Here is a 26717-nt window from a genome sequence, read left to right on the forward strand (position 1 = left end):
AGAGACAAAGAACAAAAAATGGTCAGAAGGGGAACTTGATTCCAAGGTAAGTGAAGTGATGGCAAAAAATCATTTGGCTGCCCTCAGTGCCCTTAAGTCACCATAGCTGGACAAATGGTATGCTAGACTACTAAAAGAACTGGTAACTATGAATATGGAATTAATGCCAGTGACCTTTTTAAATATTGTGGAGAATGATAGAAATGACATAGGAACGGAAATGTGCAAATATTATTCATTTGGAAGAAAAAAAATGATGAATGTGAAATATTCAAAGTATAAGCTTGTGAGATTGGTTGTACTTTTTGGCAAGCTATATAGAATACAGATACAGTCATATAGAATATAGAGCTATATCTGAGGGATATATACATATACATAATATATATATAATATTTGTGAGATAATAGAATACATAGAACATTATTTAAAGGATCAATTGATAGCATTCATCCTAAGTCAGTATTTATTCTGACCTAGCATTGGTTCATTAAAAAGGGAAAATGCCAGAAAATGTGATTGCATTTCTTTTTTTTTCTTTTTTTTAAATAGGGTTATTAAGATCAGGGAGAAAGAGTACACCTGGATTTCAACAAGGCTTATGACCAATCTCTCATGATATCCTCCTTATAAACAATAAGGAAATAAATGTCTTAGATTCAAACTTGGTTGAAGTACTAGACCTAAAGAATACCAGTTAATGGGGCACTGTGAAACTCTCAGAAATTATTTATTTATTTAATTAGCAAAGATGTTCCTTTGGTGCTGTAATTGGCTTTATGTTTTTCAATATTTTTATCAGTTTAGACAAATACACAGATGGTAGATTTATTAACTTTGCATATGATGCAAAACTGAGAAGAATACTGAATGCACTGGACAACAGAGTCAAGATACAAAATTATCTCAACAGTTTAGATGGAATGAATCAAATAAGATGAAATTTACTAGGCATAAATGTAAAATCCTATACTTGGGTTCAAAAAAATCAATTGAATAAGTAATAAAATGGTGGCATATCTAGGTAATTGATCGTGTGAAAATTATCTGAATATTTTAGAGGCCTATAAATTCAGTGTGAGTCAACAATGTAATAAACATCCATAAAATCTAACATAACCCTTGGCTTCAGTAATACAGATAAGATGTTCAGAATTAGGTAGATGATAACCCTAGCTGAATTCTATACTGTTCAGACTGCATCATGAAGATATTAAGAAAATGTACCACATTTAAAGAGGGGCAACCATGATGATGAATGGAATGCAGACTATCCTCTATGAAGGTTGTTTGAAAGAACAAGAGCTACTTAAAGTGGTGACGATTTTAGACTTAAGGAAACCATGGTAGCTGTCTTCAAGTAGTTAAAGTATTTTAAAGTATTTCAAGTAATTTAAAGTCCTGGGCAGGTACATGGCACAGTGGGTAGAACATCAGGCCTGGAGTCAGAAAGATTCATTTTCCTGAGCTCAAATGCAGCCTCAGATACTTATTAGTTGTGTGACCCTGGGCAAGTCACTTAACCCTAATTGCTTCAGTTTTATTATCTGTAAAAAAAAAAAATGAGCTGGAGAAGGAAATGGCAAACCATTCCAGTATCTTTGCCAAGAAAACCCCAAATAAGTCACGAAGAGTTGAACATGATTGAAATAACTAAACACTAACATGTGAAAAAAGATTTAAAGATAAGGGATGCCTCAGGAAATAGCCAGTGCTACACCAGGACTTGGTTTAGTGGCATCCTGATGACCATTTGTTGGTATTAGCACAGGGGAGACTCAGGTATGAGTCATACTAGATGATTGCTGTGGATCTTATTAACTGAAATTTTGTGTTACTTCTACAGTAAAATAAAAGTGAAGAGATGTACCTTTCAAAATGATATGTTACTACCTTTTTAAAAAGTATTTTCTCTTATAGATTCCTTCAAGAGAATCATAAAGAAAGTAAATTTGTGAGATAATGAAACCAAAGTTTCATAATGGACAGTAAGACAATAATTTAAAAAAATAAAATAACTTTTTTTGGGGGGGAGGTTTGACAGCAGCTATGCTACTAATTAATAGGCTTTGAGATCCTGATAAGGTCAAAAGACAAAGTCTAAAGGTGACACTATTATAGCAAAAGGCAGGGAAAGGGAGGGAAGGAGAAAGGGAAGGAAAAGGGAAATATAATTAGTTCAGTTTTGGAAATGTTGAATTTAATGTCTATGGAACATCCAGTTTGAACTATTATGGATACTGGACATTGGCTAGTCACTTAATTTCTCTGAACCTCAATTCCCTTATCTGTCAAATGAGGGAATTGGACCAGATAGTTCTGAAGGTCCCTTCCAGCTCTAAATCCAATGATTTCACAAACTTCAAGAGACCATAAGGAAAGTACTTCATAATCTTTAAGCATTATAAATATGCACTAAGAAATGAAAGCGGATGATCTAAGTTTAGACTGCGGAAAGTTATGACAAAGGCAGTTCTCTTAATTAACATGAACATACATCATAACAGGTTTGCTTTAGGTGTAACACTTTGTCTTTGTTTATAGACACAACTATCCCATATACAACCATCTTCTATTTAGACAGAAGAGAACCAAATTTACTCCGTGCCAAAAGAATATCTCTACTCCTCCTTATGAGATAGGGCAGTAGTAGACTTATGAGGACAGGGCTTCCTGCAGGATAGAGCAGGATCAAGGTGAAGGGTGGAGGTGACCTCCTCAGGGTTCTAAGTAGGATGTGAAAGACCACCCAAGTAGAGGTAGACAGAGAAACCCACAGCTAAGAAAGGGGAAAAGTTCCCCTTGCATACACAGTAGATAATTGTCGAAGCTTAATAACTTGATATCTTTTGTTTTCCTTTCTTCCTTTTTCTTAAAAAAAAATCCAAGAGGCTATTTTATATGTGAATAAAATCTATGATGCTATCTTTAAAATGCTATGTTAAAACAGATTTTAATGTAGAATTTAATTCTCATACCTACCTCCCTGTCATTTGAGAACAAAGCTTTTGTTATTGAAAATTTATAAAAGATTCCCTGGTCAATATATTTGATGACAAATTTCAATGAAAATTTTGTGGCAAATATGAAACCTTCAAATAACATAAGAATGGGAGGTAGTTTGACACCCTGACTGAGCCAATGTAGTAGGATTCAGAAGGTTCTAGGTGGCTCTCTCCTAAGAAATAGTGTGAGTCACTTACTTTCAATAGCTGGACCTCAAATTTCCTTATATGTGAAATAAGAGAGTTGAGCCAGATGAGCTCTAACATTTTATGATTCTAGAATAAGGGCCTAAACTGAAAATCATGAAACTGGGATATATTATTGGAATGGCCACATACAACTTATTTATTAGGTTACAATGACTAACTCTCTGCACTGGAGAGTAGATAAAGCTATATGTTAATCCCTTTCTAGGTCAATCATCAGACATTTAGCTAGCTATGCCTGAGTATTTAGCAACATCTAAAAATAGAGGTGAGGCAAAGTCCTGGCAGTAAAACCAGTACCAGTTATCTCAAAGCCAACCATTGTTTTATGAGGTGAGCTGAGTCTCAAGTGATGTAAGGTTTCTTGAATTCCGTTCTTCCACAGTTCTCTTCCCCAGAGGGTAAGCACACCTGGGAATTACTCTCCATTGCCCAATATACCAGGCTTCAGAATCTCTGTCTTAATTAAGGAAAATTTCCTACATCAATTCTAGAATGCAATTTCAGAATCTTGACTGCAAAAGACTCTCAAAGTCTGTAGGGATGAGCCAAACACATAGGAAATAAGGCACTGTTTTAGGGTAGCAAACACTGGAGGGTAGGGTGATTTCACAATGAATCTTTAATCAATGAGATTTTTCTACGTGTAATGAGGTACTTTGAAGGAAGTTGTGTTAAGGCTTCCAGGTCATTTGAGTATCATTTGTTTTCATCCAAATGGAGATGGTTCATGCAGTTAACAAGAAATTTTCAATGCATTCCTAGGGGGTAGCTGATGGACTGGGAGAACTTGGCTCCTCTTTTTCTATATGCTAAAGCCCCAAGCTTAGATAAGCTTATTAAATCTTTAATGACCCTTTGGATATTCATGGAACCCTGCTGGCAAGAATAAAATTAATTCAGTTCCCAGATATCCCAATGAGACTCTTTTGGGACCTAGGGTTGGGAGAGAGTATGGAATGAAAATCCACTGTTACAAAAACATGCAGAAATTTGAAGGGGTTTGTCTATGAGGAAATATCCAAGGGAGGGAATCTTCTAATTTATTTACAGTCTTAATGCATAGTAGAAAAAGAAAAGTTCTTAGATCTCATGTGCTGTGATTTAGGCAGCTAAGTGGCAGTAAATGCTATGATGAATTTGGAGGCAATAAGACCTGAGTTGCAATCCAGTCTCTAGCTGAGTGACTCTGGGCAAGTCATCTATCTCTTTCAATCTCAGTTTCCTTATTAGTAACATGAGAGGAATAACAGCAGCCTCACTGTGAGGTTGTTGTGAAGATCAAATGAAATAACATATGGAAAGTACTTTGTAAAATTTAAAGCACTATGAAAATGCTAACTATTATTAGCTGCTATTATTTACCAAGTGTTACCTGGCTTAGACCTCTGTGATGAAAGATTATGCACAGACAGTGTGAAAAAAGTGATGAGAAATGTTAATTTTCTTGAATTTCTTGACAATTAAATATAGGCTTTAGCTTTAGGATGGCACTATTATACAACTCTACTTCCAGTACAGGACATTAAACTTAACATTAAGAATAAAAACAGGAAATAACTGTAATGGTAATATAAATGGGAAGATCTTTCCCTTCTATTAACAGGGACATGTGACCTGCTTGAGTCAAATGGAAGCCTTAGTCACATGAGTCTGTGATGGGAGGAGCTTGCTGAGGGGTTGTGCAGGAAGGGGTGGAGCAAGAAGGCTGGAATAGAGATGAAAAGAAGTTGGTCAGAGTAGTTAGAGCTGAGAGAGAGAAAGGAAGCAGGCAACAAGCTGTGAATGTTCATTTGTAGGAAGGTCCTAGCAGGGGGAAAGCTTGGGGATGGGGTTCCCCCTGCAGTGTTATCGTGTATAGATTTATTTCTTGTTATGATAGATTTGGCTTTCTGGTGTTTGAATAAATGTTTTGGTTCTGTCTTCCATGTAGAGAGTCTGTTGTATTTTGTATCAGAATTATGCTGGCATATTCATAGGTGCTGTGAATGTTGCATTGGCACTAAAATAACATGGACTCAAAGTCATCTGAGGACAAAGAACAAAAGTAAATAATGTCAGTTCTTCAAAAGGATTTAACAGCAGAACATTAAATAACTGGGCAAATATAGAATTTATGTACTCTGGATTATTGATTTTAGTGAATAAATGAACTTATACAAGAGAGCAGAGACTCACCTCAAGGGATACTTCCTTTATGATGCCTCTGATGATTCACCCTGTCCCATTCTTCACCCCCACCTTTATGTGCTCTCCAAACGAAGGGGAGAGAGAGATTGAGAGGAATTCTTCAAATACCAAGTTCAGGACCATCTCTTTTCAGCCTACTTCAGCTCTCAGGACTTTAACTCTCTAACTACAATAAATTTATCAAATGTATGTATCCCAACGATACAATTATACTGATGCTCTATTATTTTTGGAGTTTATGACAACATTTTTATAAAGTAATCCATCTGAGTTATTTTTCAGTCATGTCTGACTCTTTGTGACCCCATTTAGGGTTTTCTTGTCAAAGATACTAGAATGGTTTGCCATTTCCTTCTCCAACTCATTTTGCAGATGGGGAACTGAGGCACAGAGGGTTAAGCAACTTGCCCAGGGTCACACAGCTAGTAAATGTCTAAAGTCAGATTTGAACACAGGAAGAAGAGTTTCTTGGTTCCAAGCCCAGTGCTTTATGCACTATGGTGCCACCTAGCTGCCCAAAGTAACCCATAGCTGAAATTTGTTGTGCTTACTATGTAAACCTGCTGTGAAAATAACAAGCTATCCTTGTCAAAAAAAGGTGCATTCCTTCTTCTTTAATCAATGGTATCAACAAGAATTTATCATGTGAATTAATGGTGATAATGAGAAGGTTCTCAAAACTTACAGCACTTCTAGAAACTTTTTTGAAATTTTCTAGGTTTAAGTATTCTTAACTCAATAAGCAAAGTATAGCTGGGAGCAAGATAACAAATCTAGGATGTTTTAGGAATTTATTGTTGTTTTGTAATGTATACACTTTACAGAAGCAATTTTTTTCAAACACTTTACAATGTGTATTGTTCAGACAGGAACACACACACACACACATATATATGTATGTATGGATGGATGAAGTTGAAAGTCACCCTAGTATTAATTTGAATTATTTGAAGTTCTCACCAAATTAAATTTAATTTTTTAACATTGCATATAATATTTCTTATGAACCCTGAAAGTATCCCATCATCAAAAAACAAAGTATATTTTTATTTATTAAGCATGATTACAAAATGTGTTTCCATTCAGATTTGTATTAAAAGAAATTTATTGGGGTGCATTAAATAATCTCAAAATAAATTAGAACTCAGGGGGAGAAAACAATTTATGTGATCATGAATGTCTAAAACCATTTTATCTAAACTATTGTAATCTAGGAAATTTTAAACAAGTTCAATGGACATCAAGCTAAAACTTGACTAGGCAATTTTAACAGTTACACTTAATTTGCTTTTTTCATTTTTCTTTTATTCTTTAGATTGACTTATAATATTTGAAGTATAATGTTTGGTTTCTGTTCAAATACTGCAGATATATGTATAGTTAATACCTACACAAAAATATATTTTTATTCTATCCTGATTGGATAAAGTCAATGAATGCCTGCATTATTTTCCACCAAACAAGGTATTGTAAAAAGTCACCCAAACTAGTTATGATTCCCTCTCTCCCCTCCCCCAAACCTCTACTCCCAAACCTAGATGCCTTTCCTCCCTCTCTTCCTCCTCCTCCATGTTCTTGGGTGGGCAGAAACATAGGGAGTCTCAGCCACCAGGCAGCTTGCTACTCTCCTGAAGCACATCTGGGCTTTATATCAGGCCTTTAATTAATCCTCAGTGAAAGCCAAGCTATGACATTTTGACTGGGCAGGCTCCAGTTTTGGACAGGTCTTGATTTATTGCGACTGAGTCTCAACCAACTTTGATTTATTTCAGCTTTGGGAAGGAGGGCAAGCACTGAACAGAAAAGCCCTGTTGAATGCATAACACGTGATGTATGGAAAGGACCTCCAGATTTCTATGGTCTAGATGACAAACAGTTCAGAAAGCCTTTAATGGAAGTAGTTAAATAACTTTACAATTTGAACATAAAATGGTATAAAGCAAAATAAAATGCAAATTGGTATAGAAAAAAGTATTTGAAGTATTTGGCTTACAGCATTTGTAAAAGAAACTCCAGTTTTATCTCTGAGAAAAAAACAAATCCCTAGTCACTCATCAAGATTAATAATAGTTCCCATTTGCATTGTCAGTTACCATAGAGCAGGCAGATGCTCTCCTAATAGTTCTCTTCCAGTGGAAAAGATGTTCATCTATTGTCTGCCAACTTATCATAAGTGGACAGCCTTATACAGTATCTTTCCTTTTCAGCAACATCACAAATTATTTGATTGATTAAATATAGAAGGATTTTACAAGTCAAATATCTGTACCCCACTCCCACACTTCAGAAGAAGTCAAAACTATTTGAATAAATAAAGTAAAAAGCATAAAGCAAAACTAATTAGCTCACATTATAGATTTGTTCCTCTAATAGAAAGGGCACAATCCTTATAAAAAGATGGTGCTTACAGATTTTTTTTCTAAATAAAATCACTTTAGGATAATCTCTCCAAATCTTAGTACCTATTTGTAAAACACTGTGCAAGTCAAGTAATGGCTGCATTGAGGCATGTGGATTAATTTCCAGTTGGCTGATTTCTTCATGGTGCACAGAAAAATGCCTTGCATATAATAGATGATCAACCTACACTTGCATGTTTGATTGATCTGTCTCTGAAATCTTCACCTAATCTCTAACGATGATAACAACAGCATTTCATAAATGCTATTATTATTCCCATTTTATAGAGTTGGAAAGTGAGACTGAGAGAGGTCAAATGACTTTGCCCAGGATCATATAAATGGTAAGTGTCTAAAGTAGGATTTGAACTTAGGTTTTCCTGAGGCCAGTTCTAGGACTTTTCCAACTGCTCCATCTAGCTGCCACCAAAAACCTTTATCAAGGCTTTTGTCTTTCATACATACATAGGAAATATAGAGTTTAGATATAAATAATATATACATACATACCCACATAGATGAAGCAGGGGAAGCTAGATAGGGTTCAAATCTGACCTCAGATAGTAGCTATATGACCTCGGACAAGTCACTTAACCCTTGTATGCATAAAACTGGGAAAGGAAATGGCAAACCATGCCAGTCTTTGCCAAGAAAACCCCAAGGACAGCTGGTCCACAGGGTCATGAAGAGTCAGATATGAATGAATAGCAACAACAACTATACACACACACACACATGCTTATAGATATATATCTATTCATATATATATATGTATATCCTCTTTAGAGGATGGCAAAATATGAAATTTTGGTGAAAACTCATTTTATTACATGGGATATAGAACTGAGAACAGAAAGGCAGGGACATTTGAAGGCTTGGTGAGTTTCTATAGTTTCAGGGAAGAGGGAGGTGAGTAAAGGAGAAAGATATATGAGTAGGAGGGGAAAATAGAAGGGGGATTAGATTGGGGAAAAGGAAGAAAGGGAATGAGGTAGAAAGACCATACAGAATACAATGGGGGGGGGGAGAAGATAATGAGAAAAAATAAGAAAATTGGCTTGTATGTTTATCGAGCTGTGTGTGCAGGTATATGAGTTGTTCTGAAGAGTTGGATAAAGTCTCTGAAACTACCAAGAGTGGCTCAGATCACAGCAAAGGAGGTTGACTGGGCTTTCTTTCACTTTTGACTCATGATTCAGGACTGTGCTTCACTTCATCAGGTACAGATGACCAGTGCCCACTGAATGAGTGAAAGCCAATCAACAACTAGTAGAAAATCAACTAGAAGTTTTTATACAGTTCATTTCCCAGTTGACATTCTACCTGAAAGATGTAGAAGACAAGATAAGAGCAAAAGTCATCAGAGAAAGTTCCATATGAACATCAAGGAAACAGGGAAAGAGGAAGAAATGAAAAAAATGGCTATTATTTTGCCTGTTTCTTCAAATATACAGGACACAATTTTCAATTTCTTCCTCAAGTTCTATAAATAGCTTAGATACTTTTGAAAGAGTAAAATTCCAAGGAAACAAAAGTGATCTTAAACTGAGAAGAAGGAAATGTATGGTAAAAAAATGAGAAATATATAACTCTGTGACTTTGCATTTTAATTTATAGTCATGGAGAAGGACAATACTTGAAGCAAAAATATATTCACCAAGTTAGAAAATACACATTGTGGGGCAAATGGATAAAACTTGAATTAAATAATATCATTAGTGAGAAAAATTGTGAAATATTGTTTTGGAAAGCTTTAGATGCCAGAAAAACACTTGGATGTTTAGAAATTACCTACATTTTTCGAATACTAATTTTAGTGAACTTAATTGTTATTCATGTATTATAGGATATAACCTTTTATTTACTTAATCATGTACTCTGCTACATATGACTTCTGTTTTAATAATACAAATATATATCATTAGAGAAGGGCAAATTAAAACAACTCTGAGGTACCACCTCACATCTATCAGATTGGCTAATACAACAAAAAAGGAAAATGCTGTATGTTGAAGGGGATGTGGGAAAACTGGGACACTAATTCACTGTTGGCAGAGTTGTGAACTAATCCAACTATTCTGGAGACTAATTTGGAACTATGCCCAAAGGTGGGGGTGGGGCCCTTTGACCAAATCCAAACTTCACTGAAAAAATCCCCTTAATAAAAGTATTTTTTATGTAAAACTTGAACTAGGTTAAAAGTCTTCACCCAAAGACCTAGAAAGCCTGTGTCCTTGAGGACACATGTTCCCCAAACCTTCCCAACAGGTTACAAAACTGTGTATACTCTTTGATCCAGCAACAGCACTAAGTCTATATCCCAGGGTCACCCCTCCCCCCCAATGGAAAATGACCTATTTGTACAAAAACATTTCTAGCAAATCTATTTGTAGTGGCGAAGAACTGGAAATCAAAGGGATGTTTATTAATTGGGGAATGGTGAAACAAGCAGTGGTATATGATTGTAATGGAATATTATTGTGCTATAAGAAACAAGAAGCAGGATGATTTCAGAAAAAAAAACTTGAAAAGACTTACATGAACTGATGCATGGTGAAATAAACAGAACCAGGAGAATGTTGTACACTGTAACAGTAATATTTTTTGAGGAAGAATTGTAAATGACTTAGCTATTCTCAGCAATATGATGCAAGACAATCCCAAAAAACTAATGATGAAGGATACTATTAGGTTTCAGAGAAAGAACTGATATTGACTGAATAGAGACTGAAGGATGCTATTTTACATTTTCTTTCATTTTTTTCTTTTTTTTGAGTCTTCATAATTAAAACTACTAATATGGAAATGATTTTACCAGATTGTACATGTAGAATCTATATCTGATTGCTTACAAAATCAGGGAGGGAGGAGGGAAGGAGGAAGAAAGGTATAGAATTTAGAACTAAAAACTTTAAATAATTTTTTAATTGGAGAAAATAATCATGTAAGTATGACTTGGATAAATTGAAGTTTGTAAAAATGTTCCTTTTGTGAATAAGGAATGATTTTCTTTTCTTGGGTTTTTTTTTTTTTTTTGGTATAAATAGGTCTTTTTCCTTTCTTTTTATTTTTTTTTCCATTTTTCAAATGCTTTATTAACTTCTGATTTACATCATTCATTTCCACCAGATTTTGAGTTACAAATTTTCTCCCCGCTTTTCCCCTACCCACCACCCCAAAATAGCAGTCCCACAGGATATCCTATCCTCCAATCTGCTCTCTCCCATATTTTCTCTCATACCCCTTTCGACTTTTCCAGTAGGGCATTGCGGATGTCTATGCCCCAGTGCCTGCATATCTTCCTGAAAAGACAAGCAGTTCAGTATAGGTTATACATGTGTAACTAATGCAAAACAATAACATAGCAGATATATTGTAAAAGACTGACTATATTTCCCTCCCTCCTATCCCACCTCCCACTTGTTCTATTCTCTACTTTGATCCCATCCCTTTTCAAAAGTGGATGCTTACAACTTCCCTCCCCCCCAGCGTGCCTTCCCTTCCATCATGCCCCCTCTCATCCCCTTCCCCCCCCAACTCTCCTGAAAGGTGAGATACCCTATTTAGTGTGTATTTCAATCCCTCCCCAAGCTAAATTCAATGGGGATAAGGCTGATATATTCCCTTTTGCCTTCCTATTCTTCCTTTCCAATGTAGCCACTTTCCCTTACCTCTTCTACATGAGACAGTTTGCCCCATTCTGTCTCTCCCCATATCCTCTCATTATATTCCTCTCTCACCTCTTAATTTCACCTTTTAAGTATCATCCCTTCCTATTAAATTGGTCCTGTGCCCTCTATCTACGTATACCTGTAAACATATACACACACATTCACATATGTATTCATATGCCCATATACCCTCATATATATATATATATATATATATATTCCCTTCAACTATTTTCATACTGAGAAAAGTTTCATCAGTTACAATTATTGTTTTTCCATGTAGGAATGTTAATAGTTCAACTTTGATAAGTCCCTTATGATTTCTTTTTCCTGTTTGCCTTCTCATGCTTCTCTTGCTTCTTGTATCTGGATGTCAAATTTTCTATTCAACTCTGGTTTTTTCAGCAAGAATGCTTGAAAGTCCTCTATTCCACTGAATGACCATATTTTCCCCTGAAACATGATACTCAGTTTTGCTGGGTAGGTGATTCTTGGTTTTAATCCCATCTAATTTGACCTCCGGAATATCATATTCCAAGCCCTTCAATCCCTCAGTGTAGAAGCTGCCAGATCCTGTGTTATCCTGATTGTATTTCCACAATATTCAAATTGTTTCTTCCTGTCTCCTTGTAATATTCTCTCCTTAATCTGGGAATTCTGGAACCTGGCTATCATATTCCTAGGAGTTTTCTTTTGGGGATCTTTTTCAGGAGGTGATTGGTGGATTCTTTCAACCTCGATTTTGCTCTCCGGTTCTAAAACATCAGGGCAGTTTTCTTTGAGAACTTCCTGGAGGATGATTTCTAGGTTCTTACTTCGATCATGGCTTTCAGGTAACTCAATAATTTTTAAATTATCTCTCCTGGATCTATTTTCCAGGTCAGTGGTTTTTCCCATTGCCTTCTATTCTTTCATTTGTTTGGATCTGTTTAACAGCATCTTGATTTCTCATAAAGTCGTTAGCTTCCATTTGCTCCAATCTAATTCTGAAGCAATGATTCTCCTCAGTGAGCTTTTGACATTCTTTTTCCATCTGGTAAATTTGGCTTCTTAAGGCATTCTTCTCCTCATTGCCTTTTGTGAGCCTATTTTGCCATTTAAGTTAGCGTATTTTTTAAGGTGTTATTTTCCTCAGTCAGGCTGTTGACTCTCAGTTCGTAATTTTCTTGCATCGTTCTCATTTCTCTTCCCAATTTTTCTTCCACTTCTCTTATCTGCTTCTTAAGGTCCTCTATGGCCTGTAACCAGCTCGTATTTTCCTTTGAAGCTTTTGGTGCAGGAGTTCTGACTTTACTGTCTTCCTCCTTTCCATGCTTTGCTCATTTTTGTCCCCCAAATAGGAGTCTAATGTTGGAATCTTCTGTTTGCTTTGTTTGTTTTGCCTGGTCATGTCCCCCCTCAGTCACTTGACCCCTGGGCTTTTTGCCACAGTAGGACTCTGCCTCCAGACAGGGGAGCTTTCGTCCCAAATGCTGGGGTTTTCTCAACTGCCGGAGGTGTTAAATGGGTGCCCTCTCTGAGGTCTCCACAAGCTCTGGCAAGCTGGACACACACCCCAGGACCTCCACCTTAGACTGCAATCCAGATCCAATCCAAATCTTAAAGCAAGAGCGATTGCCCCTCAGACTGGTCGCTTGGTGCCCCTATACTCTGCAGATCAGGACCTGAAGCTGCCATGTGGTGCTGGCTCATTGTGCTGGTGTCTCAGTGGCTTCTCGCCCCAGGGGCAAAAGCCGATGCACTTCCACTTACTGGGTCCCAAAGTTCAGACTGCACTGACCTCTTACTTTGTTCTTTGCATGTATTTGTTGATAATTCTGGAAATGGCCACAACTGCTGCTGATCTGGAGTCCCTCAGGCTGGCGGCTGGTCAGACCTACCCTGGGACTAAAACCTCAGGCTCCCTCGGGCCTGGGCTCGACACCCAGAGAGCTGTACTGGCTGATTCTTGACAGCCTGCTAGGCTGTCCTCAGTGGGAGGTTAGCTTCTCTGTGTCATTTTGTGGGTTCTACAGTTCAAAAGTTTGTTCAGAGTCCCCTTTTTACATTGATTGGGGAAGGTGGAAGCTGGAGCCGCTCAGAGGTTCTGCTTCTACTCCGCCATCTTGACTCCGCCCAACAAGGGATTATTTTCTAGAAAGAGTAGAAGTTTTGGAGCCAAGAGATCTATATTCAAATCCTAGTTCTGACAAGCACTAGCTATATGACCAAGGATAAGTTTGTCAATCTCCTTGAATCTGGTTTTTTTCATCTGTAAAATGGGGGTGACAACTATCACTTTAGAGTTATTTTGAGGAAAGTGTTCTATACTACTTAATGTTTTAAAAATGTGAAGAATAATTATTGTTGTTTCTAGTAGCACTAAAACTTAAAATGTAATGGCTCTCCAGAATACCTTAAAATGTTGGTACTTTATAGCTGTTGCAACAAAAGGAACTGAAAATATTTTTTAAAACAAGTTAGTTATTAGGGTTGGAGACTAGTTTTAAATCATTGGATTTCATTCATCAAATCAATCAGTGGATATATTTCACTTCATTCAAAGCAGTTAACAGCTTTATAAAGTTATGAGTCTCAGAAATGCCAAAAAATCCTTATCTGTTAAATTAGTGAGATCAGACTAGATGTCTTCTAAATTCCTTTTAGGTTCTAAATCTGTGATCCTTTGGGGAAAAAATGGGCACTTTTCTCCAGAAGCTACTTTTGGTATTTATTTGAAACACTGAAAGATTTAAATTTAAAAATTTGAAATGAGAATATTAAGCTAAAATAAAAGATTATTTTTTCATTGAATTATATTTTCATTTTTCATGCTTATTTTTTATGTAGGTATGTATTTCAGTTTCCTAAATAGAATTGGGTGAATTTAACAAAATTTTTAAGCAAAGAAAGAGAAATGCAGCATAGCAACTAAGCAAGAATAGATGTTTAGTATAAAAGGTGATGGGGAGGCTGAACAAAACCCCATAGGATCTCTAGTTTCTACTCAAATGAAATTTCATATCCCATGGTAAGGAAAGGTATTCTGGTATCATGATCTTCATATCCATAGCTACCAACTAACAAAAACAGTTTAGGAGTAGGTGACCCAAGAAGGGGCTACCATATTCCCATATTAAAATGATACCAAAATAAGATTAAGTTTGGGGGGAGGGGGAGTGCTTTTTGCTAACTTTACATACAATCACATGGCCTCTCAACAGGAGATTCAAATGAAGCATTTGTGTATTTCTTAGGCAATGTTTTAAAGTCGTACATGCACTATATGACTTACAGTCCACCGAAGGCTTCAAGTCTTAGCTATAACATATGCGACTTAACTTATTTCCATGTGTCATGGAGGATAAATTTTCTGGCATTAAATAAAAAGTAATATTAAAAAGCAGCCTTTGTTGCTCCCCTTTCCTCCACTCCTATCTTGCTTACATCCTTTGACCTTGTCCTAGGTTCTATTGTAAGGAGACCAGCATGGGCCACTGTTTTCCAGTCAATTAGTTGGGACATTTCACTTCTTTGCAAAGACAAAGGTATATAATAATGCCCTTGGTTTCTGTCATGGAGCATGCAGGCAATGTTAAGCATAAATGAAAGAAGAATGGAATGAACAATTGTGTATTTGTGAGTATACAGACAAACTATGCTGTTTTGCTTCCAAACTGGTTCACGTTTATTTCTCATTCCCACAATTAGATGACAAGATTCTATAAACTGTAGAGCATATGTTAAGAGAATTTTAAATATTTCACAGTAGGCATTCAGTAAGCATTCACTGAATGCATAAGTATACCAGTTCAAATATACTCATGTACAAAACCACCTCCAGCTATATAATCTGGCAGATGGCTACCCTGGGCTATACATAATAACAAGAGCATTTTTTGTCCTGAGAAGTTCGCAGGCATATCATGGACTGAAAAATATAAACAAATGATTTTTCCCAACAATTTTCAGAGTAGAAATGTCAACAGAATGTATCAAAATCAGTACAATGAAATACTGCAGAAGCAGTTGCCTCCCAAATAATATTTATTGGATTTTTTTTTGTTGTTAGAGATTCCAAAAACTCTATTCTAACTTTGGACCATTGTTACGACAAAAAAAGACAAGAAAAATGTGGTCTCTCAGTTAATTAAGTAATGTAAGCCCTCCTCAGGATACTGTAGCATTGGGTAAAATATTTGCTTCGTTAAAAGAGACAAAAAATTTATTCAGAAGATAGTATTTTTTTATTTCTAATACAAATAGTCATTGTTTCACCAAAAAGAAAAATTTAATGTCTTGTCCAATATTAGAGAGGAAAATGGTGACAGAATTGGTATGAACACTTGAGTTCCTTTACTGGTAATTCAAAATGTCTGCAAAATTATCAGGAACTTGCAAAAAGTGGAATTTCAAGTTAATGAAACTATTCAATTAAAAGGTATTAGATGATGTCCATTATGGGTATAGCACTTTAGACACAAAAATGAAAATTGAGTATCTTTAAGAAGTTCATGTCTTAAATGCCTATTTTCTGGGTTTAAAAAAAAACTATCATTAGATGAAAACCAAATAGCACAAAAAAAAGATCCATAAATAAAATATATTATTATTCAGTGACGTTCTCTTCTCATTCTTGTGGTAACAGTAATAACTGATGTGTTTTTTTTAATGGCTTTTAAAATGTGTTTCCTGCTAACCAGCATGCATGTGCTTACTTGTTTTGTAATGTATAGCTTCTTATGAAACTTTTATTTTTTTAATTATCATAAAAACTCTTCTTTTCCTATGTGACTCTAGGTAAGTCACTTAACTTCTTAGTCTCAGTTTCCTCATCTGTAAAATGGGGATAATAATAGCACCTACCCCACAAGGCTGTTGTAAGGATCAAATAAGATTACGCATATAAAGTACTATGCAACCCGTAAAGCACTATAATGTCCTAGTTATTGTTGGTCATATAATTTTGTTTTTTTAATAAGAATCTGACTTTATGGCATACTCTCACTTTCTTCACTCAGTCAACAAGAACTATTGAAAGCCGACTGGGATAGCATCCAATGCACCCATGCTATATACTAGCTACAACATTTTCCTCTGCCCCCCTTTTCCCTTTATGCCAACATGAACTTCTAACATGGAAGAAGTGGACTATAGATTAGAGCTGGGAGGATCAGTAGAGGCTTCTGATCCAACCCCTCACTTCACAGATGAGGAAACTGAGATTTAGGCAGATGATGCTTATAGTATATAGCATGGTTTCTTTTTTTGGTTATTAAATATTACTCAGTGATATTATGTAAATGTTAAGCCCAAGAATTATGGTCTTTTGCAGAATACTTTCTTTCCCCAAAAATTAGTTATATGTTGGGATAATTTACAATCCTCTTTCTTAAAGTTGATAATAATGATGATAATAATAATAATAGCAATAATGAGGAAGTGTTGTTTAACTGTTAGAGAAGAAGCCTAGGGATCAGAAAGCCAGAGTTTCAATACTCAGCTTTGCCTTTGACTCACTACATGCCCTAAAGCAAGTGACTTAGCCCAGTGGAAGAATGGCTTCTCCTTCTTTGTAATAGGGATAATAATACTCACTTGCTTGGCCAAATGCTTTGAGATCCTTAGATGAAAGGTGCTAGGTAATGCAATGTATTACATGGGACCCGCCTGAAATCTTGGGCAACAAAATCTGTCTATCCCTTTGAGGCATTAGTCACTCCATTAAAGTTACAAATGTTTATTTTACTTTTATTGCAACCATTAAGAACAAAATGAGCACAACGTGAGCCTTGAAGGAGTTCCATTTAAGCAAAGTCATTTGAATTTTTTAACGGGTGGAGCATGGGTATATTCATTAACATAAACTAGAAATTATAAAAAGGTGCAGCTAAAAAAGATCACCACCATTTAATGTAGTCTTAGTGGGAACCTTAAGAATTTAAGTTAGAAAGGAAAATAAAGCGTGAGAATGCTTTCTAGAGTGTTATACCCACTACTGTTTTGAAAAGACTCCTGATAAAACTTTTATTTACCAGACAGAGAAAAATGAATTGGAGAAGTATGATTTTTAGAAGAAAAATTTTTTTTAAATGAAAACAGATTCTTTACGAAATTCTCAATTTGAGCTTCAAAAGTCACTGGAGATGTGAAGATAATATAAGCAAACTTCAAAGAACAATACCTGGCAATAATTGTAAAGGGAATGTAGTTTCAACTCTGATGTGAGATCTGAGACATTCCCTCTTTTACTGAGGCCCCTAGAAATTTAGGGGGCAGCTATGTAGCACAGCAGATAGAGCACTGGTTCTGGAGGCAGGAAGATTCATTTTCCTGTGTTCAAACCTGGACTCAGACACTTACTATCTATGGGCCCTGGGCAAGTCACTGCATGCTTTTTGCCTTAGTTTCCTCATCTGCAAATGAGCTAGAGAAGGAAATGGAAAACCACTGCAGTATCTTTGCCAAGAAAACCATAAAATGAGGTCACAACTTAAATAATGAACAACAGAAGTCAAGAAGACTCTAGAATCTCATGACTTCTTCTGCTGGTCCATTAGATCTCCAGGGAGTTAGAATATTTTATTCTAGCTTCAGTCTAGAAGCTACTCCATAGGCTTTGTGAAAACTTCCATTTTAAGGAAAAGCAGCAGATACAAAAGTTCTTTGTCATCCCCTCAATTTGCAAGGAATTTGTGACAGGGGGTCTTCTTAGGTGCAAGGGCACATCAATTATAAATGGTTAGAAGACAGTGAGAAAGTCCTCTCTAGACAACCTCAAAAGTCCCTTCCTGCTCTAATTATCTGATCTTTCTCATCAAACCATATAGAATTAGTGCAACATCAATATTTTGGTGTATCAGCGATCTCATCAATGAAGGTATTTCCTCCCACAGTGCTAGAGGCAACCCATATATATTCTCTTGTCCTCTGTCATTGCTGTCCATGTCATTCCATAAATATTGCACAAAGGACTAATCTGATGTATTGCAGTGTTTCTGCCAGATCTTTTAACATTCCATGGATATTGGTATTAATAATCACTGATCATTTAAAATCTTGGATTCTTGCTGTTATGCCCACCTCCTTTTCTGATCATGCAGTTTTTCTGACGACATCTCTTGTGGACAGGTCATAGTTTGAGACATGCTTCAGCCTAATTGCTTGCACCATCATTTTCTCTTTTTCTTTGGGATAACTGCAATTTTAATTCTTCAGAGAAGGTATTGCTCCATTATTCAAAGTAGTGACCTTAAGTTAGGAGACGTGCGGTTGATCACTGCTTTAGACATTTGTTGTATGGTCATGAGTGCAAAGTCCTATTCAAATACTTCATATTATCCCAAATTCCTAAAAACCATATCAATGAAGCAAGAGAGTTAGAAGATACTACCATTCAAGAAAGGTTTAGAGTAATATCCTGACACAATATCATGTCTACTTTTCAAAGGCATTTGTAGTTATGTTCAAAGAATCTCATCACCAGTAGGCTTGCCATATGTGGTTAGTTCTCTGGCCATGACAACCCATGAAACAAAGAAAAATATAAGAGAGCCTTAAGTCTTCTGAAACTACCTTCTGCATCTGCAAAAGACGGTGGCAGCTGAGGAAAAGGGACACAGGATATCAGAGAGGCAAGTTTTTATATAGTCTGTAAACATAAATATAGCTGTGAATAATTTAATTGTGAGGTCCTTTTGGACATACTACCAGAGAAACTGAATCACATAGACTTTGAATTCTCATCATAAATGAAATCAGAAGACAAATAGAAATTGTAGTTAAATGGAAAGATTAATTATAGTTTCTACTCCTAGAAACAAATAAAGGAGTCGGCAAAATTTGTTTTGCCAGTAAGCTAAGCATAAAAATAATTTCATAGGACATTTGGTCACCTCATAGTAATGTACACATAACAAACATTTAGAAAAAGATCAATGTGAAGATGCTTGCAGCTTCTTACCAATATTTGTTGCAGGAGATAAGGAAGTGGATAAATTTTACATAGAAATTGATAAGACCCTACAAATCAAATAAACATATGTTTTGATAGTCAGTGATTTTAATGTAAAATTGCCCATACCTAAAGAAGAAGAAAAAAATATTGGCAAACCTGAGTCAGAAGCAAGGAATGAAAGAAGCATATACATACATAAACTTCAACCTTTATATAAAAAATTCCTTCTTCAAGAATCATGGGATTTTAGATAAAGAGCTAGTAGGGATCTTAGAGGCCATCTAATCAAACTGTTTCATTCTACACAGGAGGAAATTGAGGCCCTGAGAGGTTAACTGAAGTTCTCCTGATTGTTGTTTGTCCTTTATTCTCAGAGGACCATGACATCAGGAAGGAGATGCCATGACTTACAAGTGAATCAGATTTAAGTGAAGTAAAGTTGTGCAAAGTCAACAGTCTCACTTTCTCCTCCAGAGCCATGTAGGTCCAGTGGCAAGATATAGATCAGGACAACTGGAGAATACCCCAGATGAAGTGGCAGACCCTGGTCTTTTTAAGCTAAGGGACTTTCCAGGTCTAAGTTTGTCTGAGGCAATGACCATTCAGTGATTAAGGTCAGGTAAAAAAGAAGGTAAAGAACAGCCTCTTTTACATAGTAAAAAAAAAAATTTCTGGGAGGTGAAGACCCCCAGGATTTCTGGTCAAAACAGAAACAATTGCTAATTACACTCAGACAATAACCAAATCAGACTTGAGCTTGGATGTATTTTTGGCCGATCAATGGGACCCAGAGTTATCTGAGTTTAAGGCATAAAAGAGATATCTAGCCAGTAAATCCCAAGATATCTTGCTAGGTTTCAGCAATCAAAATTTGCGTTCCTTTGTGTAGATTATGATTCCCTATACAGATGAAGGGAGGGAGAAGAGGGAGAAGAAGGAGGAGGAGAAAAAGGAAGAGGAAGAGGAGAAAGAGGAGGAGGAGAAGGAGAAGAAGAGATAGATCAAGAGGAAAAAGAGGGAAAGAAGGAAGGAAGGAAAAAAGGAAGGAAGGGACTTGTGTTGCCCAAATGGAACTGGCCAGTTGGGTCCCCAGTGAGGCAGCTATGACCACTTCTCTAGATCACATAAATAACAGAGATTAGAACTAGGGGTAGAATTCTGGTCCTATAAATCCAATTTCAATACTCTTTCTATTGTGTTCTATCTCTCAAAAAGAGCCAGAGGTGTTAGATATGGTGAGTATCAAAAAGTAATGCAAAAGAGAAAAAATGCAATTGATTATGTTTTAATAGGTGGGAAATTACTTGTTATTGATATGGGAGTCATTCCATATCTGCTGTCTAGGTATTGGCAGATCATCTACTTTTTTTTTTTTTTGAGCAAAGACCAAAGTCAATATCAACTGTGAAGAAATAGTCAACATGAGAAGAAGATTTGGCATACAATTGATGTACTGCCCACCTGAACCTATTTAAGCAAACTGTTCATGACAAACAATGGAAAAAGCACGAAATAACCGACATCCATTGTCAACATTTCCTAAGCAGGGGGTTTTAATCGTTTTTTGTGTCATGGACCCCTTTGGTGGCATGACAAAGTCCTGGACCCTTTTCAGAATAACATTTGTTGTCTACGTTCATAATTGAAGGAAATGTTAAATTTCTGTTAGACATTAGTGAAGAGTTCAACAACCACTGAAATCTACCAAGGACTCCTTGTGATTCCCAGGTTAAGAACTACTGTACTCTGTAGTTCTAACTGACATAAAATAAGTCTATGAGAAGTCCAAAAGAGAATAGAAACCATCTCAACCAGCAAATATTTGACCTCCTAGTCAATTAGAAAGATATAGCAAGCAAAGGCAGTAGTGATTTAGACTATAAATCCAGTTGTAAAATCTTGCAGAGGAGGATGGGAGGAGATTATGAGCAATATCACCTCATAAAACAGTGAGAAGCAGTGGAGCAGAGCGAAAAGGTTTCTAGAAGGCTTGGCAAGAGACTCAGATTATCCCAAGGGCATTTAAGAATTAATCTGGAAAGAGAACAACAAATAGATTAAAACTGAGAAAAGATCTGTAAAGATTCCAATACTAACCTCTTTTCTCCATCAATGACAGTGAGCTACCACCTTGTGACAATCCCCCATAGATCCTGGCATGGTACATGATGAAGTAGAAATGGTATTAAAGTGGGAAAAGCAACTTGATCTGATCATGTATACCCAGAGGAGGTCTGTCTTGGGAGCAATATATTCCTGAGGGCATTTAAGTGTTCCAACACTTAGGAAAAAACAAAACAAAACCACAGACCTTGTTATTGCTCCCCCAAAAGCAATTAAGAAAAAAGAAAAAAAAATTGGTTCATATGCCTACTATTCCATCATAATATAAATCGTTAGGGAAATAATTCATAAGCACATTGAGGGCCTGTTTGATGAAGAGACAAAATGAATATAGCCATATGCTAATAAATGATACTTTATAGCAGGGAATACCTTTATAGTCACATTGACTGAAAGATGTGTAGATTATAATATCCCACTGGGTTTATTGTTTTTAACTATAAAAATACATTGGATTCAATAAAGCAAAGTGTTTTGTTAAAGATTCTCCTTTAACAAGCTAGCTTCCATACAAATGGCATAGTTTTTCAAGATTCCTCAAAAGATGTAACAGAAATGTAAAATTTTAGTTTAAAAGCTCTTTATTACTATCAAAAGAAGTGCAAATGGGGACACATTTGTTCACTACAGGCAGGTATCATAATCATGGTGTATGTCAAGTCAAAGGAGGATTTCCCACAGGTGGTAAGGATCTTTAGATGCACCTGTTTGAGGATGGCATTATGCTGATTGCATCTCAGAACACTGAAGAGCCTCCTAAATGAGATCCATAGTCACTCCGTAGAATCTGCCCTAACTCACTCAGGAAAAACCAACCGAATAAGTAATGGCCTTTACTCAGAAAGTGATATGCAGTTGGATAGACAACCTAAAGAGTTGGTCCATCAGTACCTATATTTTGGTGAGATATTGCAAATGGATGATGAATTAAGGCCAGAACAGAACAGGATGGTGAGTAAAAACTATAGATAGTATAATGGAAAGTGTGCTATATTGGGAGTCAGAGAACCTTAGTTTCATCTTCAGCTCCTTACTGCCAGTGTGACCTTGAGCAAAGCATTGAACCTCTTTGGGCCTCAGATATACACCTGTAAAATAAGGGGGTTGGACTAGAAGGTGCCTTCTGATTCTAAATCAATGATCCCATGAACCTAGATTTTCTTTGGTGAATTAGGAAGTTCCTTTTTAATAACTAGAAGCTTCTCCCTGTACACAGGGTCATCTTATTATCAATATCTTCCAGTGAAATTAAATGATAAATCAGGAATTGCTACTTCTCTTAAGAATTGAATTAAGCAGCTCTTTTTGTGGTGGCAAAGAATTGGAAATCAAGGGGGTCCCCATCAATTCAGGAATGGCTAAAAAAGTTGTGGTATATGAACGTTATGTTCACATGGAATTCATATGGAATACTATTGTGCTATAAGAAATGAGGAGCAGACTAACTTCAACTTAACCTGGAGAGACTTATATAAACTGATGCTGAGTGAGGAGAGCAGAACCAGGAGAACTTTGTACACAATTACGAACACATTGTATGTGTGATGACTAACTTTGATAGACTGGGCTCCTCTCAGCAATGCAAGGCTAGAAGACAGCTCCAAAAGACTCATGAGGAAAGGGTTATGCACATTCAGAGAAAGAACTACAGAGTGTGAATGAAGACTGAAGCAAACTATTTGCTCTCTCGTTTCTGTTTTGCTTTGTCCCTTCTTTCTCATTGTCCATCCCATTGGTTATAATCCTTCTTTACAACATGACTAATATGCGATGTGAAGGTATCTGTAGAACCTATATTGGATTTGCATGCCTCCATGGCGGGGAGGAGAAAATTTGAAACTCAAGGGATTGTGGAACTTAATGTTATAATCTAAAAGAAAATAAATTTAAATTTTAAAAAAAAGTATTCATCATACTGTTTCTAAGTTGCCTGGGTACCTTTGGCCTCTTTGATTTCTTAATCCTGAACCATATTTCCCAATTTTTTTTTGCTGTCTTCCTCTATGTCCACCTTTGCATTGGCTTCAGTGAGTAACAATGAAGCCATCTCTGCCACCTCCTATTACTTGCCCCTTCAGCAAGAGAGCAATTTCCAAAGAATTTAACTTAAACATAAGCAAAGGAAAATTAGATTTCTACTTAACTGAAACTTCCTTATGTCTTCTGAACTCACTTATGGTGATAGTAAATACTAGTATTTAGTTTTTTCAAAAGAATACCAACTTGGTGGTTATTAGATAAAATTTCACATTTGAAATTTCAGCAGTTAATGTCAAAACATTCTAAAAAAGCCATGATTCTCTACCTCTATTACTAGAGAAGTGGAAGGTAGACACATAGGATCAAAGGTCACTTTTGTAATATCCTGTCATGGGTTGCCATGACAGAAGAGTTCATCTAATAACCAGCCCATAGTGATGCACTTTTAAATACTTGGCTCAGAATACAGGCAAAGCCTGTCCATATTATAAGCTAACCATTCCAGCTTGACAGAATCTAATAGGACCACAGACATAGACTTGAATGGGGCTCCAAAACCCATCTAGTTCCCCATACTCATTTACAGATGAGGTAAGTGAAGTCCAGTGAATGTTAAATGGATTGCCCGAGGTCAGACAGGTAGTGAGTATCAGAGGTAAGATTTGAAACTAGATGCTCTAAATAATTCTAAAAAATTCAATATTCTTCCACTGCTCCACTAATATAATGGGTGATATCCTACTTTTTAAAAATATATTTGACTGATCTTTTGCCTTGTTTTTTTTAATATTGCTTAGATTTCTCCCTATGTTATTCCTCCTCTTCCTTCTAGAAAGCTATCCCTTATAACAATTCAAAAAACAGAAAGTGGAAGAGAAAAAAAAGTCAGGAAAATCAATGTGCTAAAAAAAATCTGATGTTATATACAATGTTCCACATCTGTAAATTACCCCATGTCCCACTTTCTATCTGGAGAGGAATGGCCAGAAAGTACTTTCTCATACTTCTGTGGGGTCGAGTTTAGAGAACCCTATTTCAACCCTATTCCATGAGAATTAGAACAGAATTTCCAAGGATACCATAAAAGTATATTTCATACTAAAATCAAAATTACAACAGAAAAATCTTTAGGGTATCATACCCCATTCATATGTACTTCAGAGTTTAGGAATCCCTTTAATATAGGTATTGAGATGCTATATAATGTATTTATAAGAGAAAACAATAGAATATGATTAACATTCATTGTCTTGATGCTAGAGGACATCAACAAAAGACATTTTTATCTATAGTAAGACAAGAAAGTATGCCTTGAAAATAAGTATGTTTAATCATGAAATCTTAGAATATATGATCTTAGAAATCTAATCAAGTTACTATATTTTACAGATATAGAAAGAGAAGATCAGAAAGGGTAAGTGAATTGCCTCAAGTCATACAGCAATTGGAAGAGACAGTAATTGATACTAGAACATATCCTAGTCTTAAAATCAAAAGAATTAAGATCAGGTTAGAGTAAAACAAGAAGCCATGTATCACACGTAATAATGATGATGATAATGATAGCATATATTAACATCTACTATATGCCAGGCACTCTGCTAAGTGCTTTACAAATATAATTTCATTTGATCCTCACAACCCTGTGAAGTAAATGTTTTTATTATCTCCATTTTATGGTTGAAAACACTGAGATAAACAAAAATTAGGCCCAGGGTCATCCAGCTACTAAAAATATGAGGCTGGATTTGAACTCGGGTCTTCCCTGACTCTGGGCCCAATGCTCTAGCCACTGTACCACCTAGCTTTCTAGATAAAGATAAAAAGTTTCAGATTATGTTCTATTTAGGAATTTTCCATATAGGAGAAATAATTCCATATAGGGATATATTTTATTTTGAGAAAAAGTTATATGCTGTGCATATTTGTAAACAAAGATATATTTGGCAGATATTCTTCTGTGGTAGGACTGAGATCTTAACCTTGTCAACAGCAATTACACTGAGCCATTTACTTGTAGAGCTTTTGCATCAGTATTTTCTTAATGAGAAAATTCATTGGAAAATCTGTGCTTTGTGTGGGAGAGATGGAATTTGATTAACTTGAAATGAACACATATAGAACATGCCACTTTTCTATTTTATTGGAATCCCTCTGTAACACTTCTTAATATAGAGTGGAATTCAGCATAAGGTGGGTCTCTCTTGAACCCTTTCCAAGCAACTGAATTACAAAAAGGACCCTTTATAATAAGGTGGTCTTAGCCATAAAGTTTTCCCATGGCCTGGATTCTGAGGCCAGGCTCCTAGTGAGTCTCTAGTTTATTTCCACTGTAGAGAAAGCAGTAATCTGCACTATACATTTGATGTGGGGAATGGATAAGACAATATAGCAGTAAAGTTTCTGAAAGCAAAGTACTCTTCGTACATACTTATCCTAGTAACTAGAGCTGCAGGGACTGTCCCCAGAGACAGCTTAATGTCTTCCAAAGAAGGCCAGTCTGAAAGTTCAGCTGCTCTATCTCTGGGCCATTAATGCTGGCTTTTGGGTCAGGCTACATCCCCAAACACCTACATCTGAAAAGTAACTATTCTTAAACTAAAAGTGGCATATTAAGTGCACCCTATGGATTAGGAGAATGTTCCCCATCCCAAAATAAATTATGAAGCACAACAAGCCAGTTAGAAATGGCCACTTTGCTGACATCTCTGTTTTCTTCAATGATGCATGAAACAGAAAAAGATACAGTAAAATAAAGGTCTTGATGCTAAAGCATAAATTAAAATTAAAATTTCCTTCTATTTCTCCCTTCTCTCTGTTATCCCAGGGGGAGAAAATGGTATGCCTGTCAAAAGAATAGACAGAAATCACTGGAGAACTAAAAATAACCATCTATTGACTCTTGGCATGGCATATCCTCCAAGTATCCCTGGCTCATTCTCAAATGAAAAGAAATATGGTTGAGGGAGGATGTTGCCACCCATATATAATAAAGGCATTAACTATTCTGACTTGCAATGTAAATTGAGCCATTACAGGATTTAAATGTTCCTCATTAAATTTTATTAGTCTCAATTTTTTTTCCTTTTTTCCCCCTAAAAAGAGTGAGCGTGGGAGAGAGAGGGAGAGGAAGAGAGAAGAGAGAGAAGGAGAGGTGAAGAGAGAGAGAGGGAGAGAGAGAGAGAGAGAGAGAGAGAGAGAGAGA

The 26717-nt window shown here is 36.1% G+C and overlaps 1 protein-coding gene across 4 annotated transcripts in view; it reads right to left on the reverse strand.

The window, feature by feature from the left end:
• The window catches only part of GMDS (GDP-mannose 4,6-dehydratase), a 799941-nt gene that overhangs the window by 363677 nt on the left and 409547 nt on the right, over positions 1–26717 (reverse strand). The window contains exon 8 of one of the 4 annotated variants that reach the window (XM_069103603.1): positions 9954–11103. The exons of the other annotated variants lie outside the window; for them this stretch is intronic. Within the exon in view, the coding sequence (XP_068959704.1) occupies positions 10939–11103 (165 nt within the window). The 3' untranslated portion in view covers positions 9954–10938. Of the gene's footprint in view, positions 1–9953; positions 11104–26717 lie in introns of those variants that run through there. 4 annotated transcript variants of the gene reach the window in all.

The sequence above is a fragment of the Petaurus breviceps genome, unplaced genomic scaffold (genome assembly GCF_028583685.1).
Source record: "Petaurus breviceps papuanus isolate PSGF00001 unplaced genomic scaffold, PetGlider_PUasm1.0 582, whole genome shotgun sequence".
Lineage (NCBI taxonomy): Eukaryota > Metazoa > Chordata > Mammalia > Diprotodontia > Petauridae > Petaurus > Petaurus breviceps.